Genomic DNA, 19,445 nt, shown 5'->3' on the forward strand with positions numbered 1-19,445 from the left:
TCTCCTCTTCAGCTGCCCCAAAAAAGGCTCTCAATCAAAACATAAACAGACCATCCGTAGTGACGGGTAAAAGAAGTTCCACCTGCTACCGTGGAGGAGTTGTCTAAACTGATGGGAAAATATTTCTCCAAGCATAGTTCTGTTCTGAATAACCCATAATGTTGTATTTAGCGGTCCACATTTATGCCTGTAGTGCACTGCCATGTAAATAATTTGCATTTACTGAGCATGTACTTACTAATTACTACTGTTCAAAAGTTGAATAAAGAAACAAAGTAATGTTTGCCTCTTTTATTTTTTAAATTAAAAGCACTTTGTAGAACATCACATCAGTAGAATCAATGTCATGTATAGTTTACAAATGACAAAATGTTTACATAAAATCATGACAGCATTTAAATAATATCACCCACTACTAGCATTCTGTAATTTACTGTCTCTTTTGAAAACTTATAACTACATAAACAGCACAAGACTTAAGAGTATTTAACAAGAGCATTTTCCCTGGTTTTACTACCACACTGGGGCACATGTTCACCAAAATGCAGCAAACCTTCACCATCTTATCCAGGAGGGTCAGCTCTTCACCCTCACATGGAAGAAGTCATTGATTGGCATGGTGGTATGCAGCATGTAGTTTGAAGCAGGGATTTCGTAGTGCCGCATGTGTAGCGTTGGAACCCAGTCAGGATTTGTTTCATTCATTTCATGGGCTGGTTTGCCTGCATAATGAAAAAAAATTAGCAACTCTATAAATAGAACGTAAATCTACAAAATCACTCATTAGGATGTTTGTTCTAATTTGCTATGACTTCAGAGCGCATTGAAAATAAAACTAATAGGCTATAAAGAGTGATATGAAATTATGTAGAACTTACCCGAATGAAAATGTCTGGAGCACCAACAGATATCTGTGGATGGTAGAGAACTGGATATCAGCTCGTCTCACAGCTGCTATCCAGGCTAGACACCTTCTTTTGGTAACATCTGATACATGAGCTCCCTCATGTTGCTTCCAGGTGGGGAAAGAATAAAAAGAGAGCCAATTTTCCAGCTTGTTCCCTTCCCGATCGTGCGATCTAACATTACAACTGACAACACAGCAAGGATGAACCATTACTGATGCTTTCGCTCCTTTTGCCCTTTGTTTGGCCTGCTAAAATGGCGCCTCGGCAGCCTCTATGACATCACCGAGATCCCAAATGAGACAGTGTGTGAAAAACACAGTGTTTGGCTTGGTCTGCAACCTCCTCAGGAACAGGACACACGTGATCAGCTAAACTTTCACCCACAGATGCTGTCAGAGGGATAACCTGGATTTCTCATCAGTCTTCGCTGTCTCTGGTTCTAAGGACGCTGCCCTTAAAGCATTTATTCAGCTAGGCTTTATTAGTGTAGACCACGGCAGGTTGTCACGTTGTTTGTTACTGCCACAGGAGAGGGCGCTGTGGAGCTCCTCTGGTATCACACGTTTCACCTGACAGTGTGGTCAGTTTGTGGACATCCACAGAACTCTTAGGGGAGGAGCTATTTTGTGATGGGTCTTTGGTAGGTAACAGTTATTTTTCATCATGATCTTGTTTTTATATTGGAAGCTCTCACAGTGTTGGTCGTTAACAATGTTCCCTCTAAGCTGCGCGCATGAGCAATTGCGCACTGCTGGGACGTTTCTGCGCACAGAAAATCTGCCTTGCACACAGAAAAAAAAAAATCAAACCTGAATTGAAATTAAAATTAATACTTTAACAATTCTGATTTGCAGTGTTGATCAGTAAGTAACTGGCTGCTCCCGTATGGGATTAGAACGATGCCACCTTATCCCATAGTCCAGCCAATAATGCAATTCACATTCGTATATGCGCAGCTAATGAACGTCCTTGACAGGCTATGACAGCGTCTTTATGTGCCAACACCGGTGTTTTAGCTGGCAAAGCAGCGTGGCTGATATGGAGAGAAGTGTACAACCATTGGAGATGTGAGCAGGACAGATGGAACAATTGAGGGGAAAAGTGTGGACCTTATACCAGTTTTTAAATTGTGTTGATAATCCACGTAAAACCAGAGTTATGATTAAAAATATATGCAATGTTTGATTTTCTTCCTGAATACTATGGTTGTTTATAAACTCTCTCAGCCTGTGAGGAAAAACAAAACCAAAAAACCCCCACCCTTTCCTATTGGTGGAAAAATGTAACATGTCAATCAATCAAAAAATGATTTGGCAACATGGTATTTAGTTGTTTAGGAAGGGGGGAAGTTTTAGGAGGGACAGCTGTGTTTTGAGATGTGAGAGATTTGTGACGTTTAGCGCAAATCTTGTGTAGTTAGTGTGTTGTGTAGTCACTAGTTTTGTTGTGTGTGTCAGAACAATGAGGCGACTGCTAAATGTTACAGGTGTTACAGGAGTGATACATCTCCTGTTGTCAGGCCTGATCAGGCTGTTGTTCTCCTTTATCTCATAGTGGACAGCAATTTTTTTTTGGAGTGGCACAAATAATTTGTGTGGCATCAAATTTGATGCAGAACAGCTGATTGTTCTGTAAATGTTTATTTAAAAAAACGCCTTGGCTGCATTTTTAGGTAAACAGCTGCAAATAACGTTGTTGTTTGCATAACTGCATTGCATACTTTTTTGAAGAAGTAACTATATAATTATTGCCCAACATTGGTCATTATTTACTGTATTTTGCAGACAGAGAGTTACAGGACTCTCTCCCAGACCACAGACTCATAATACAACTCAGAGCTTTATAAAAAAAAAAAAAAAGGAAAAAAAAAAAGAAAGTTGTGTTTTCAAAATTGGAGTTCAAGTTATTTTTACTTCCTATAGTGTTAACATACTACACAGGTCATGAACAAGATTTCTTTTACATTTTCATTGTAAGTGGGCTAAAGCAGTTAATTAAAAGTAGTCTAACATAAATGTAAATGCTGTAATTTGATTATTTTAATAAACCATGTAACTTGGATGGATTCGATGCTGGCGTGACCACAGTGCACATGCCTGCTGTTGCTCACAGTGCTCCAAGGGTCCGCTCAGGGAGTTTGTGTGTTCGCTCAGACACATGAAAAATTAGAGGGAACATTGGTCGTTAAAAACGGTCATGGGGCCATGCGTGAGAGATGTTCTCCAGCTTCTAAAGACATACGTGTTTTTGTCTCTGTGCTTGCACAGTGGTTTGTGTGAGGACGCCTGGCTTCCATGTGGAGACAGCCAGACATGCTGGCTCTTTACTTTAAGTTACAGTTACTCTTGAGTTACAGTTGCTTAATCTGAGTTACAGTTACTTACTGTGAGTTATTGTTACTCTGAGCTAGTTACTCTGAGTTACAGTTACTCTGAGCTCTGATGCAGTGAAGAGTGATCACTGCGTCAGTGAGCAGCAGAGCGATGTGATTTTAATGTGTGATGTGACGTCACGTGACGGTTGTGTTTTCTTCCTTGTGTTTTTTATGTTTGCGGTGAAATAAAGTTTGGAGACAGGATGTTGTGAGTAATTTCAGTCTGAGCGCCTCTCAGAGGGAGCTGATGAAGAGGAGGAGGAGCGGCTGCGGGGCGCAGGGCGGGGCGTCGGCGCGCAGCAGCAGCAGCAGCTCCATCACCGACACCGTCACCGATCTGCTGGCGTCTGCGGGCTGCGGCATGGACCCCGCTGCCCGGCCTGTCTGTGAATGTGGGCCGGTCCGGTGCTGCTTCCCGCGGTTCTGATGGTGAAGGCGGTGCGCGCTCAGAGAAGCGGAGCGGACACAGACTTGTGCGCGCGGCGCGGCTCGCGCTCCGATGCAGCAGCAGCAGGAGGAGGCGCCATTGTTTGGATGCGCAGCAGATTGAGAGGAAGAAGGCCAGGGATCGCGCGCGCTGACCGGGACACGCGCACCATGCTGCACCTGCTGTTCCTCGCGCTCCACCTGCTCTGCTTCACCCAGGTAAGGAGCCGCACTTCCGGCCGCAGCGGCTTTGTTTGACCGCAGGAACCGGGGAAGGGGAGGAGGGAGGTGTGTGTGTGTGTGCGCGCGCGCGCGGCGGACACGCGACAGCCAGCAGCTCGATGTGTCTGCGGAAAGTGGGTCAGTCGGCTGCAGCATCACACACACACATACTCAGACTCACACACTCAGTCTCACACGCACACCACACAAATACAGACGGACTCACACACAAACCCCCCATACACACACAGACTATCACATTCAGTCTCACACGCACACCGCACACACATGCGCAAATACAGACTCACACAAAGACACTTACACACACAGTCTCACACACACATCACACACATATATACAAACTCACTCTTAGCTGGTGCATCTGGGTAAATCTACTTTACACTTACAGATATTAGGAGCAATGCCTTTATTACTGCCCTCCTGCACATGCTCAGTCTGTTCTTTGTAAAGTGACTGAGTGGTCATGTGTGAAGCCAGATGTTCCTGATGTTTCTGCTGAAGCCAGAGGTTACTATAGCACCCCCTGTGGGTGTAGTCCATCAGCTGTTGACAGCATCACACAGACACGTCCATTTGTGCTTGCTGTGTGTTGTTTTTGTGGGCACAGTAACACAAGTGAGGTTACAAAAACAGAGAGGTGCCTGACCAGTGGTGATGATGTCACTTTTGTCATGCAGCGCTATTCACCGGGGTGAAGATGACAAGATGATAATGGCCCTGTGACATGCCACCTGTGGACGCTTATAAAGTACCCGTCGGTTTCACGGTTAAAGTCAGCCTGTTGTGAAGGACCAGCGAGTGTTGCGCTGATGCTGGACGACTTCCTGTCTGCGAGTTTCTGTTTCCTGTCCCTGTAAAATCATCTGGAAGCTGCAGACTTTTATTTCCTGTTCAGTGTCGAGATAGTTGTGAAGTAACGTGGCGGGTTTAGAGTGTAACGGGTTCCCCTCCACCTCGTTATCCTCGCTATCCGCATGTGGCGTTAATATCCTGCTCTGAGCGCTATCTGATGCTCCAAGCTTCCAATTTCCTGTCCTCTGACAGCTGCTCTGATTCGAGGCGCTGAATGTAAAGAGTATGAAGAAGAAGAATTTATGAAGCATTTCCTGTTTCACTGACATCAGCATCTTAAGTTTTGGACTTTTATTTGGACATAACACGACGCACATTTTAACAAATGTAACCGTGTGAGGAACTTTTATTTTGAAGAATAAATGTTTTATCCAAATCCAGATTTGTTTTTATCCAAATCTGCTGCTTTGTCTCTAAAATGTCAGGTTTAACAGCAGCGTACTACATTGCCCACAATCCTGAGGAAGACGCTGAAATCACTGATATGTTTCAGCTGTTAGTAAAACATATTTAAAATCAGTGCCATCTTTAGACTGAATTTAAAGTCAGTGATTAGTTGGTCTGCTGAAATGCACCATGGGAGTCAGTGTTTATCAACTCAGTTCTTCACTGTTTGTACAAACAGTTCTGTGATTGGCTGATGGGACATTTAACTGTTTAGCAGTAACTCACCTCCTTGATTTGTTAGCAGGACTGCCCAGAAGGTGTCTGGATCCAAGAGTAGGAGATAGTCACTCAGCCAGGTCTGGTACTCCTGGGTCTTTTCGGTCTCCTGCATCCAGGGCCTCGGATGCCGTCATTCCCAAACTGTGGCAGTGGGCTGAAGACCTTGGGAAGATTTTATATGGCCCGTGATGAACAAAGACTGTTCATCCACTGCACCCATCCACTGTTCATGTTGTACGGTAGAATGAGACAAGCCTGAATCTCCTCAGTGCAGGTGTAATTTCAGGTCTGAACAGGAACTTTAACAGCTAAGTTAGCTAAGCGCCATGAGGTGGCACATTGAAATTCACTGTGCCACTGTGGCCACGCCCCCCAGTGAAACCTATGTCTCAGAGGTCCTTCAGATGAAGCTAACCAAAAATGGAGGCGACCTGATGAAATGTTGAGTTTGGCACCTTAAAACTTCAGAGAACTTCCTGTTTAGCTGTTACTTATGTATTCTGGCTTCCTACCACAGTCCAAAGACATGCAGTTAGGCTACGTCTACACTAGCCCGGATAAAATTGAAAACGGCGTATACGTCTAAAAACACTCCGCGTCCACACTATTGTTTTCATTTGTTTTCACAGAGTTGTTCATCCACATTGAAACGCAATACAGGAAACACGTTCCTGTATTGCCTATGCGTGAAAAGCAAGACGATTCGACCTGCCTCATTTCTGTCTGCTGTTTATTTACTTTCCGGCTCTTTGAAATGTCGCGGCAAAATGTTGAGGAAAAGCACAGACTTTTTTTTAAAACAATGAGGTGGAGTTGTTGCTGTGAGTAACACAAAAGTACAAAGTTGCAAAAGCGAGTGAGAGTTAAAGAATTTGAAGAAAAGCTATCTGGAGCATGTACAAACTGATATTAATCTTTAATAGGGCTGTCAAAATTGAGAGCAAACAAAACAACTGCTGTGTAATGCCCTCCACTCTCTTAGTTTAATTGGTCACATGACTGCATCACATGACTAAAATGTGTCATAGTTTTCGAAAAGGCTCCGGGTTCGCTGTCCACACTGCGATGCCAATATGGCGTTTTCAAATGTATCTGCTTTGGAGAGCATTTTCAAAACCCTCAGTTTTCCTTGATCGTCTCAGTGTGGACAGAAGGCCAAAACGGAGAGAAAAGATGTGTTTTCAAACGAAAACGTATTAGTGTGGACATGGCCTTAGTGGGGTAAGGTTATTTGGAAACTCTAAATTCCAGACAGCTGGGATAGGCTCCAGCGCCCCCGCGATCCTGAAAAGGATAAGCGGCAGAGAATGGATGGATGGATGGATGACTTTTGTACATGCGGGTGTAGAGGTGGGAATAGGGGGCGTGCTGTGGGTCCTATTAGTGTTTGGATGAGCTTGGAGTTCAGAGTTCAGAGGTTAGATAATAAGTTTTTTGTATTTTTAGGAAATTGTTTAATGTCAATCAGCTGTTCTCATTATTGTGGCTGTGACATCATCAGTGAGATTTATGGGTGATGCGTGAGCCATCACGTCCTCAGATCTGCATCATGGTTCTGGGGTCACTTCTGGACTGTAAGCCCACAGTAACCGTGTGGCGCCGGCTGTGACTCAGAGATCTGTTTAAGTCGGCGCTCCACACGGTCTCTGAATATTCACACATTCGTGACTTTAATGTGCGTCTTGGATTACGTTGGAGGGTTTATCCCTGTATGTGACAGAGGGCGATAATGTGAGGACATAATCAGAGCGGCGGAGGGTTAACAGAGGCCCGATTAGAATTTAATCAGAGTTAGATCTGCAGAGCAAACACTGAGCTTCTTCTTTGAGCCGCCACGTCGCCCATGTTCGATGGCTAAATGGGCGATTCAGCTGCAGCCGAGTGGAATAACAACGAGAACAACCTCAGACACCCAGAACAGAGGCTGGACGGGCTTCTTTAGGTCAAAGGTTTATAAAGAGCAAGTGCCAGAATGATCCAGAGCCAATCACCACACACGACCAGCCTTCATCCTTCCTTATCCTCTCTGTAGAACATGGAAGGTTCTTCCTGCTTCAGCCTCTCTTTCAGAATAACAGTTATCACAGCTCGACTTTGGTTTTTTATCTCCCTACTGATGGGAGCGTTTATTTTGAAAGATCTTATAAATAAGATATGCTTCCTGTTGGCTTTGATTGTGTAATCAGCTGTTGGACCTTTTACGTGTTGTTAGTCACATGATGATGGTTATGGTGAGCTGATGAAGAGAAGGTGGTTCGCCACTTTTCCTGCTGAGCTCTAATGAAACGTTTAGGAAGGTCACTAAAGAAGCTCCTCCACCTCCAGCTCCACCACCGTGATGAAGGACTGAAAATGATCAACTTCACCCTGAAGCTCTGTCTCATTTCAGAATCCAGACGGTGAGAACAGAAAGCCCCCATGGAGGGATGCATTGTCATTGATTGGTCCACAGTTTCACATGGGGCCATCTGATTGGTTGAATTGGTTGAAATATATATGGAGCTGCAGATCCTTCTGGATCTTTTCTAGTGACAGGCGATGAAAATGAGGTTCACTGAACCCCTCAGTCCACATTTAAGGTCAAGAAAAACATCACTTACAGTAACGTGTTGAATTTAATTCCAGAAGTTAACTTTTAGTTTCCTTCCTCGTGTTCTTTACCAGAGTGTCTTCACATGAGTTAAGACAAACTTCCCTAATGGACATTAGAGGAACTGCAGCTTTTGGAGTTGATACTTACTTACAAGAAGTTTCTTCTCCATTTTTTGATTACAGCAATGAGCCCCAGCCCTAAATGTTGGACATTTTACCTTATTGTGGTCACATTACCTCATTAGTCTTGTTATAGTACTTGAAATAATCAACCAATCAAGTCCCTGTTCCAGCTTCTTAAGTGTGGGAAAAACATTTTCAGTCTCTTTCAGTTTTTTCACAGACCTTGAGAGCCGTAAACTCGTTTCCCGGCGTTTGTACCTCTGCGTTCCGCTTCATTCGGTTTGGTTGTTGCAGCAGCTTCTTCTGTGGGAACCTGCTTTGGAGAGCTCGTTGGAAAGGTTCTCATTGTTCTGTGAATGAGGCAGAGAGCTGTCAGCCATCTTTTGTTATTCCGGTGAAAGGAAGCACCGCATGAAAAGACCTCTGAGCCTCACCAGGCTCCATAAAGAAAAGTGGAGATTTTAGTGTAACACTCTTGTAAGAGAGAGGCCAGAAACATGATGGAGGAAAGGCCTCAGATTGGATTTCATCAGAAAAAAACAACAAGCTGAACTTTTCCACACAGGAAAAATAGAGTCAAGAGGAATCTGCAGAAGTTGTGAGGCTCAGGTTGTTTTTAGAGTTATGAAATTTACCCTCACCAGACTACATTCAAAAAAGGGAAGATTTACTCTGCTCTAATCAAGCCAAAAAAAAAAGTCTGAGGTGAGCCATAAAAGTTTGAAAAAAGCCCACCCAGAACCCCCACCTGCCTCCACACAGCTTTGCAGGTTTGCATGATAATGCTGGCAGCTGCCTGAGGGTGAAGCCTCCCGACCCCTGGCTCCACCCCCTGTTGGCTGTCCGTCTGCAGCCATTCACAGGGTCACATTCATTCACTTACTCAGAATCACTTCCCCCTCATGAAAGGATGAGCTGGTGTCCTGACACAACACTGAGGATTCAGTGTTTTTAGTTTTTGTTTCTACGCTCTGTTTGCTTCTTTCAGTTCATTTTTATTATTTAGAAATTTTAGTTTTACTTTAATTTTGATCTTCAGAACTAGTTTTACAATAGAAACACTCATCAGGACCTGATCATTAACACAGTTTAATACAGGGGTGTCCAACTCCAGGCCTCAAGGGCCGGTGTTCTGCAGCTTTTAGACGTGTCCTTGATGCAACACAGCTGATTTAAATGACTAAATTACCTCCTCAACATGTCTTGAAGTTCTCCAAAGGCCTGGTAATGAACTAATCATTTAATTCAGGTGTGTTGACCCAGGGTGATATCTAAAACCTGCTGGACCTACTTGAGGCCTGGAGTTTGACACCCCTGGTTTAATAGAAGCCAAAACCTGCAGTTCCTCTAGTGCCCAGCAGAGGCTAAAGCAGTGAGTCAGTCTCCATAGACTGTAATGTTAAAAATTTTACAGCAGAAATAAACATGTTTACGGCCTGATACAGAAGTGTTGGGGTTTCTATAGATAATTTCCCCCTTCATTATACCTGTACCAAACTTTTGTTAAGGAATAAAGATAAGAGTAAGTAAAAGAGAGGAATGAGAAGAAAAGCGCCTCTATACACAGATGACACAGTTCTATATACAGGAGAAGAAGGAGACTTAACAGTTTATCTGGGGTTTATATCAGGAGTTAGAGACACAAACAACTGCACAAGGGGAGAATATTATTGTAAGTCACCTTATTAACTTGCATTAGAGCTTAAAGTTTGCATTATTAGAAGTGTGACCTCTACCTGCAACCTGCCTTATGTCAACTAATTTGAGTCTCTTAACTGGACCTCTGGACCATATTTGTGCTGTTGGAGCCTTTGGGAGCATTTTTAATTACTTTATCAGACCAATAATATGGCTGCTGTGAGATTACTGTACTAACAGGCTATCCAGGAAGTCTGAGCACCAGTTTTAGGAATTTATTTGGATGTTACTGATTAGCAGGCATCAGCGTCTGTATGTTGTTCCCATACAGTCTTTTCTAAGATGAGTCCAAAAACCAGTGACTGCTTCCATCTTTTATTTACAGTGTGTCGTTACAGACATTGAAAAATTGATCAGTGCTGACAGATCATTGATGTTGTTTTGTTCCTGTCTGAGTATGTACGGCAGTGCTTGACCCTCAGAAAGTCTGTGATCTGCAGAGAAATCGAAAACATTTCTCTTTGGAAAAGTGTAAGCGGTGCTGAGTGTGTAGCTCTTGGAGCTGTAGGCTCATTTGGACAGTTAATGAGTGAACAGTGGGTGAAACTAAAGATAACCTGAGGAAATGTGTTGCAGGTTTTGATGTTCAGGCTCTCAGAGGATCTTCTTATTGACCAAACTCGCTGATCAGTGAAACAGCTGGGGTCATGTGATTCTGGCCCGATGTGGGGGCTGGGGGTACATTAGTAGCATTGAGCCCCCATGCTCTGCAGCGTCTCCGTGGTAATCCTGCTGCGCCGCCACCCACCCTAAACGTGGTGCTCCTTTCATCACTGTTGCCATGGTGACAGCAGAGCAGTGGAGCCTTGAATGAGTCAGTGTGGATTTTCTCTTCCACTCTCACTCAGGCTGATGTCGATGGTTGCAATGTGGCGACAGCTCGGGTTGTCACGATACTTGAATTTCTAACTCATCACTGATCCCCAAGAGAGTATTGCATATATGGGAATACTGCAGTACCACAGGAAAAATTAGAGGCTTTGGTGTTTTTCTTTTAAATAAAGACTGGAACAATACAAACAACAACAGAAGTAACAACAGTAACTATGTGACCGGTACTTTAAGGTTGTTTCTGTGCAGCTTCTGGTCGACTTTTCTGCTTCGGTGATAAAGACAAACCGGTCTGTCCACTGACCTCTGAACTTCCTCCTGAAGCTGTGCTTAGTGTTAGTGATGGGACGGGTTCTTTCAACTCAGAATAACTGTCTGATCTGATTGTAATTTAAGTACTGATTAATATCTGAGTATCAATTTTTGCCATCTAAAATAAGTTTTCAGAACTTGATTGTGTGAAGCTGACATATACATTCAGCTCATTTTGAAACTTATTTTTACTCTTGGAATTTGAACTGGATATTGGTGCAGCCCCTTAATTGGTCCTCTGAAACAAGCTGTTTTAGCTTCTCCCTGAAAGCACACTATCTTCTGATTGACTAACTTCACGGGCATGCAGAAGGGCAGCACCCAGAGGTTATGAGGTGTACTACAGTGAAACAATATATCCATGACAGATAATAAGAAAATAAAGAATAGGTACCCTTTAATTTAGAAAGTAGAAAGCGGCTTGTGGATTGTGATTAAATATGTTCTGGAGGTTCGTGTTCCCATTAGGATCAGCTCATCTACCGCCTCCATCAGGTTATTGATTAAGCTCTAAACAATGAGAGCCATGCTCCACATATGAATCAAATCAAAACAAAATGACATAATAATAAATTAATTCTAAGGGAAAAAAAAGTTTTGTTTTTCAAAATAAGGGCAACCTCCACTAGGTTGTAGATAGCTAAGACTCTCCACATTTTAAGAACTAAAGAAACCTCTTGAATAAGAGGTGAAATGCCTTCAAGAAATTTAAAGGAGTCCACCTGCCACCTGCTTTCTTTCCAAGCTCCTTAGATTATTGTGACCTTAATGACAGAAAACCTAGAAAGACAGAAGAACAATTTCATTTTGAGGGATTTTAAAAATAAAAATAATCCTTTTTTTCACCACCGCCAGTGTTAGCTTTGAAGATGCCTACATGTTTTCCTCTTTTGTTTTTCTGGAGCAGATGTATAAACCTGTCAAGCATCATAATTTTTGTAGTTTTTGCCAAATTAAAATAAAAAAAAATCTTTAACACATGGATGTTCTCTATGAATCAGATTGAATTAAATCTAAAAAAAAATCTAGTTTGGGCTCAGAGCAAGTCAGAAATGATGACAGAAACCATGTTAGCCTTGCAGGATTAACAGACCACAGATTCAGCATTAAAGTCCCAAAGTGTTTAATTTTTGGTTGTTTTTACAGTATATTTCTTTTTAAGGATCCAACATCCTCCAAATACCCCGACTTCCAGCTTCAGGGAAGCAAAGAGGTACAGTTGAGTATCACCTGCATACAGGAAAAAGCTCAGTTAGATGTACTGTTGATGTAAGTACAGAAAAGAGGAGGACCCAGGATCGAGCCATGAGGTGCACCACACAGTCAGTTTTCTTTCTACAAACAAAGCTATGTTCTTCCTTTTTCTTTATCTAACTCCACAAATAGACCTCAGTACCTCCTCCCCCACCTCCCTTCCCATCTTTATGGACCTGCTCTGTCCAAATACCACAGCAGTCATTAAGCCAGAGTGCCGGCCTGGCATTTTAAAAGGCCAAACCAGAGTGGGCCGAGCTTTTATTTGCCTCCTTTCTATAGAGAGCGAGAGAGAGATTTATCTTCTACAGTCTAATGTGGAGGCGTGCTGTTAGAGGAGGTGAAGCTTCGTAGGCGGAGGTCGTTCACAGAGAGTTTTAACAGCAGTTGAAGGAAAATACAAAAGTTTTATATCAGGCACAGCAATGACAAAGATGGCTCTTTGATAAAACTGATAGTTTTATTTGATTCTGCATACATCATACAGAACATTTCCCTCATCTCTCTAATGGCTTTTTGAGAGAATTTGTGTGAAACACTGAATGATAACAGTTTTATCATTTTTAGATCATATATATTTACACAGTGTGTTTTTATGTTCTTTAAATAGAATTCAATTGATGTTTTCAACCTGAGGGTTTTTTTTTTACAGCGATCCAAATGTCTGTAAAGTCTAGATTGAGGTTTCACTGTATTCTTATTAAGCACAGTAGGGCTGTTCGATATAACGATATATATCGGATGGCTATCGTTTGTTTCGTAGTGTCGCAAAATAAACTGTTTACGGCAATATTTTTTCATAATTTTGATGGTCACTGTAGTGTCTATATTAATTTCTTAAAGTTCTCTCTTTCTCTTATATATAATATAACCATACTACAGACAGACAAGCGCCTGTTTTTATGCGTTGTCGTTAGCAACAACAACGGTAAAACCGCGGCGTGTCCGCTTGTTTATTTTCCACATAAACCTTTCGCAATAAAGCTCAAGATCCTGTTGAGACTTTTCAAAATAAACTGAATCACGTGAAAGATGCAGAGTATTTACGGATGAGAATAATTTATTGTGAGTATTTATAAAATAAATACTCACAAAGAAAACGGCGGCCGTTATGTCTATGTCTAAAAATGTATAGTTTCATGCATCGGTTAAAACACTTGACTCTAGGTCCATGACGTCCAGCTGGAAACACTTCCCGCAAGTCGAGCTGCTGGAGATTCACAGAATTTACAGAAAATGTTACATTTTTGTGATTTATATCGTTATCGGACGATAGATGTCTTAATATCGGGATATGAGATTTTGGTCATATTGCACAGCCCGAAAGCACAGTGCTAAAAAGACAATAAAACCAGAGCCTGTGTCCTGCATGGAGGAGCTGGGATAATGGCTGTTCTCAGTTGACAGATTCAGAAATGTTTCCTTCCTGGATGTAGGTCAGCTCCTGCTACACTTTACATTTACTAACATTTAACCCGCTTCGCTTTCTCTGTTTGTCGCTGAATATTTAACGTCCTCACGGCGTCAGGGTAGATTCCATCATGCCTCGGTGCAGCACACGTTCGTGACTGTTTGAAATGTGGGTCAGGTTCTGTGCGGATGGATAATCTGCTGCTCCGCAGTCACAGCAGGTCGCAGTGCTTTCATGAAGCTGCTGTAGGCAATCGTGTCACTGAGCTGCTGCTGATCCACAAACAGGAAACGCTCCAACCGACCAATCCAACCTCAGCCGGAGCGCAGCCGCTCCTAGATAAGATACATGGAAACTGATGGCATAATAAATACACAAAACCAAAACACACGAATCCAAGAATTAGTTTGACACTTCTGTATGGTTTTATCATCAGGAAAAAAAAAACTTTAAGGTGGAATTAGCTGACATCTCCTGTTTCAGACCAGGAACCAATCAGTGACCAGTATCAAATAGTGGGTTGTAACTGAATGAAATGTGTGGTGCTGTGATCATGTGATTCAATCAGCAGCGTGACCTTTATGCACACGGATGGTGCTTGGCGGGGAGTCGACCTCCTGATGTCAGATTTAATGAAGGCAGACCAGCCTGCTCAGCTCAGGACAGGAGAGACAGGAACACAAATCATCTTTGCGCTCAGAAAGAAGAGAATAGAATAAAACAGGCCGAGATTACGGGAACTCCGATGCTCAGTCTGAGGCTTCTCTTCACCCAGTCAAACGTGTTTAATATTGGTCCTTAATTGATCACCAGCCAATGGGAGCCCTCTCTGCATCCTCAGTGTTGTGTCTTCTCTTTCTTTTTGGCCTGATTCTTAGAGCTCTGGGGCCAAAGCATGATGGGAAATCATATTCATGGACACTGAGACTGCAGGGGGTAAAACTGACAGCTGGCTGTTGGCAAGTGTGAGAGGCTGTGCAGCTTTTCAGCTGTTTTCACTTTTGATTTCTTAACTTTCAGAAATAAATCGTGTTCTGTTCCATGTTTCTTCCTGGACTCCACCAGAGTTGCTCTGCATTATTCACAGTTAATAATAATCCTTCTTTATCTAAACAAAGCTGTCTCTTTAATAACCCCTTTCCTAGAGCCCATTTTCTTCCGATTGGCCTATTCTGGGAAGCCTGTTGAGGGGCAGGATCCAGTGCGTTTGGGCCTCACCAGAGCTCAGCGGATCAGAGTGAAAGGAGCTGCTTCATCTAAGCTGAAATAAATGTTAACCTCTTTGTTTGCTCACATTTTTCTTTTTCAGAGCACGACGGCGTTCCAGGCGACCGTAAACGACGAAGGTTTGATTGTGGCGACTTTGGATAGCTCAGACCTGCAGGAGAACGTCACGGCGTATGCGGTACAGATCTCCGGAGAACCTCGAACCATCCTGATCCAGTTCGTGAACACCAGCGAGCCTCTGCTGTACAACGCCTCCTTCCACGGCCTCTGCTACACGGTGGGGCTGCTGCTCAGACGGGGACAGGCTTGGTCCCGCCCCATGAAGACCGTTGCCGTGCTCACGAGTAAAAACCTCTCCAATCACAGGGTTGGGGGGGTGGGGGGTTCAAAATCACTGATTCTGATATTACAGGATCGCACCATGTTTAGCTGCTGGCCTTTACAGGAAATAAACCTGAGAGTCACTGCTTTCCATTTTTAATAACCTGAAACATCACTTTGGACATTTCCTCTGTTTTCTGATGTTTTTAAAACCAGTTAAACGATCAACTGAAATAATCAGCAGACTATTTTTACCTTCAAATTCTGTTAGCTTGATCATCATCGGTGACTGCAGAAGTCAACGCTGTAAAAGTCTGATTTATCTGGATTATTCTGTAGATTTAAGCTTTAAAAGTGGTTGAGGTTAGTTTAATTGATTATGTTTAATACAGGAGCATATATGAAGGAGAATTATCCTCAACATGAGGATAATTCTCCTTAAAAAAACCTGTTGTTGCAAGGATTAGGAAAATGTTATTATTTTTAAAATTTTGCATTGTTGACATGTAGTTCAAATAAAGGGCTTACATCTCTGTTCTGTAGTTCTGTGATTGTGATTTCGACTCAGTTTCGTTTGTCTCCTCAGAGCCGCTTCCTGTCCGCAGTGCTCAGATATTGGACTATAAGGAGGCTCCAGAGACTGGCGTGGTGTTTGAAATCGATCCTCCGACCAGAAACGTCTTTAGCAGAGTCAACATCAGCTACGCTGAAGGACAGGAGCGCCGATCGATGCTCTATAAAGGTAAAACATTTCATTCTGTTTGTATGAGTGGGTGCTATTTAGTGTAATTTAGTGTGTTTCGTAAACCAATATGAGCCTTCTGCCTGAATGTGAGGACAGTTATTGTAGTTCACAGTCTGACTGGCAGGTGGAGGCACCTGAGTAGCGATAGAGGAATGTGTCTGTCTGAATAAATGCCTGGCCCCTCCAAACTGAAGATTCTGATTGGGTAGAAATCCTCCGGGGAACTCTGGGGCGCCCTTGCCTTTCTCTGATGGAAAGCATTTCTGAAAGCACGTTATTCCACTTAAAGCGGCTTGAGACAACTGATATTGTGATTTGGTGTTATATATAAATAAAACTAAATTGAGCTGAACCAAGTTATTTCAAGTTTACTTGCACACACCTCAGTGGAGGCAAATATAAAGGAAAGAGGACCCAGGATCGACCCCTGAGGAACTCCATTTCAATTCAGTTCAATTCAATTCAATTTTATTTATAAAGCACCGCAACAACAGTCGCCTCAAGGGGCTTCATATTGTAAGGTAGACCCTACAATAATACACACAGAGAAAAACCTAGCAATCATATGACCCCCTATAAGCAAGCACTTTGGCGACAATGGGAAGGAAAAACTCCCTTTTAACAGGAAGAAACCTCTGACAGAACCAGGCTCAGGGAGCTGCGACCGGTTGGGGAGAGAGAAGGATGACAGTATAAAAGACATGCTGTGGAAGAGAGCCAGAGATTAATAACAAGTATGATTCAGTGCTGAGGGGTCTATTAACACATAGTGAGTGAGAAAGACCAGACCTGATTTCAGCTGCTTTGGTGTTCATGTCCTGACTGCTGACAGATGTTAACACAGCTCCAGAAATAAAGAGAGTGTTTTTGTGTTTCTTTCTGCTTGTTGTTTGTAGATTTCTACAGAGGGAAGACAGTGTTTAAGCACTGGTTACCGGGGATGTGTTACCGAAACATCACCTTCCAGCTGATCTCAGAGGCCACCGTGTACCAAACTGCACTGGTGACCCACAGTGACATCACTCACACACCGCTGCATCATCGGACAGGTGAGGCCCCTCCCACTGTGAGAGTCCAGTGCTTGCTCTGTACTGAGTAGATTAGATCGGCTCTGAGGCAGACCTTCCTGCATGAAGCTCTAAGTTCTGCTTTCAGGAATCATTGCCTTAGTAAATACAGTGATCAGGTCTGGAGAACATGGTGGCCCGGTTCAGAGGCCTCCAGCGAGGACCTGCTGCCTCATTTTTTTAAACAGTGATGTATGGTGAGACGGGAGGAGCTTCGTCTGGCGAGCTGACTAGCCATTTCCTGCTCAGAATAATTCACTCCCCTCTCTCCCCCCAGTGCCCCACCCTCCCCTCAACATCTCCTATAAGATCATCCATTTGAGCCAGAGGGCAGCTCCAGGTCAGCTCCCCGACATGCTCCCACATGATAGTGGGCAGCGATCCCCCCGCCAGGCCCGGGATGTCCCACTGATGGAGGAGCGGGAGGAGGAGGAGACCCAGGCTGAGGAGAACACCTCAGATGAGGTAATAGGAGTCACTTACGCCCCCTCCACAAAAGTGTTGACGGTGAGCGCCCCCATTGATGTGAACAACAGCCGCACGGAGGAGGCAGAGCCTTCGAGCTACTGGCTGGAACCGACGGAGCCATCTCCCACCGACAAGGATGAGGAGTTCGTTAATGGCGTGCTGCCCGAGTATGAAGACTCCAACGAGCCGGGCTCGGCCATGGCACTCCCTGCCGAGCCTTCTGTCCTGCCCACCAGGCTTCCTCCAATCCTTTTGGAACTGCGCTGGCTGCCGCCGCGCCCACCCACCAGCTACGACGGTTTCAACGTCTACATCTACAGAGATGGTAAGCAGGAAGCAGCTGAATAAAGAACATCTCAGATGTTCCCGTGTTGGCTTCTGAACCTCTCGCTCTGCTCCTCAGGTAACTCGACAGAAACAGCGACGGTGGACGAAAGCACTCACGAGTTCTTTACAGAGTTAACGGAGCCGGGAATATACCGTGTGCAAGTGACCACACTGAGCTCGTCTGGAGACTGCGAGTCCCGAGAGAGCAGTGGCGACACTGCCTTCACCTTCTACCTCAGTAAGTGTACAGGAAGTGATTATGGCGCATGCAGCGGCGTGTGGCAATGAAGGATGGATTCAATCAAATGCATCTTTGTTCTAGTGTTGTCATTGTTAACGTAATCCACTTCCTGTTGACCTGCTCCTTCGCTGGTTTATTAATGGTTACAGGTCCCAGCGGCGAGCTGCTGGAGGACCTGCGAGAGCGTCCTCAAGCCGTCAGCGTCAGGCTGCTGGACTCGAGCACCGCTGCCATCTCCTGGGCGCCATCGTCGCAGAACCACAATGGGAGCCTGGTGTCAGTGGTTTCCACCACCTGCCTGAAGCCCAGCCTGAGCCAGAGGATGGAGAACACCTACTGCAGCGAGGTCAGGCACGGCACTCATTACTGGCTGCGCACCGCAGATTGAAGCTCACACAGGGGGTCTTTTGAATAAATAATAAAAATAAATTTGAATAAAAATTCTATATATATATATATATATATATATATATATATATATATATATATATATTTCTCTTTTAAATGTCTTTATGAAACTTTATAAATGTTTTTGTTTTGAATAATTTTTTTGAAAATTCCAGCTTCGACCCTCGATTTGGACCTCGAGCCTCTGACCAAGGCCCCAAAGCCTTGGTCAGAGGCTCCTGGGCAGGAGGCCGAGTACGTTTAACCTTTTATTTTTTTAATGACAGGAAAACTCGACGAGTGACATTATCACCAACCTGACGCCGGGTGCTCAATACCGGGTGGTCGTCTATCACACCAATGGACCCCTGATCAGCCCGCCGTCGGAGCCCGTCATCATCGATATCGGTGAGCGTCACTTTATGCGTCTTTTTCAGTCCCACTTCCTGTTCCCTGCTCCTGTTCTTCCTGTTCCACTCTTAAATCCCGCCTGTGTCGGTGTGCTGTGTCAGAGCCCACCGGCGTGCGCGAGCTCACCGTTTACCCCCTGAGTCCAACGGCGGTGATCCTCAGCTGGCAGCGTCCATACCACGTTGCCTTCAGGAAATATGTGTTGCAGACCTTCTTCTTCAACCCCGTCACGCTTGCCTCTGAGTGGACCACCTACTACGAGATCGCCGCCACCGCCTCCGTCATCGCCTCAGTGGTAACCAGTCTGTCTCCGTCACAGGAAACATGTCATGGCACCACGCCGCGTCCACCTCACCGTATTTGTCTCTATTTCCTCTCAGAGGGTGACCGACTTGCTGCCTGCCTGGTATTATAATTTCCGTGTTTCCATGGTGACGTGGGGTGACCCACCGCTCAGCTGCTGCGACAGCTCCACCGTGAGCTTCGTCACAGGTAATGCCTCACCGCAGCAAGGACGCTGCGAGGGAGGCTGGGCCAGGATCCAGCAAACAGACTTAGACT

The 19,445-nt window shown here is 44.2% G+C and overlaps 1 protein-coding gene across 2 annotated transcripts in view; it reads left to right on the top strand.

The window, feature by feature from the left end:
• Positions 1-3,548: 3,548 nt before the first annotated feature.
• ptpro (protein tyrosine phosphatase receptor type O) overlaps positions 3,549-19,445 on the top strand; it is a 45,313-nt gene continuing 29,416 nt past the window's right edge. For both annotated transcript variants that reach the window (XM_006781065.3, XM_006781066.3), the window contains exons 1-10: positions 3,549-3,927; positions 15,000-15,261; positions 15,825-15,980; positions 16,880-17,032; positions 17,328-17,843; positions 17,922-18,083; positions 18,236-18,432; positions 18,761-18,881; positions 18,986-19,179; positions 19,265-19,376. In XM_006781065.3, the coding sequence (XP_006781128.2) occupies positions 3,673-3,927; positions 15,000-15,261; positions 15,825-15,980; positions 16,880-17,032; positions 17,328-17,843; positions 17,922-18,083; positions 18,236-18,432; positions 18,761-18,881; positions 18,986-19,179; positions 19,265-19,376 (2,128 nt within the window). In that variant the 5' untranslated portion in view covers positions 3,549-3,672. The remainder of the gene's footprint in view (positions 3,928-14,999; positions 15,262-15,824; positions 15,981-16,879; positions 17,033-17,327; positions 17,844-17,921; positions 18,084-18,235; positions 18,433-18,760; positions 18,882-18,985; positions 19,180-19,264; positions 19,377-19,445) is intronic.

Source organism: Neolamprologus brichardi, chromosome 17, assembly GCF_056152115.1.
Source record: "Neolamprologus brichardi isolate AB-2024 chromosome 17, ASM5615211v1, whole genome shotgun sequence".
In the NCBI taxonomy this organism is placed as follows: domain Eukaryota; kingdom Metazoa; phylum Chordata; class Actinopteri; order Cichliformes; family Cichlidae; genus Neolamprologus; species Neolamprologus brichardi.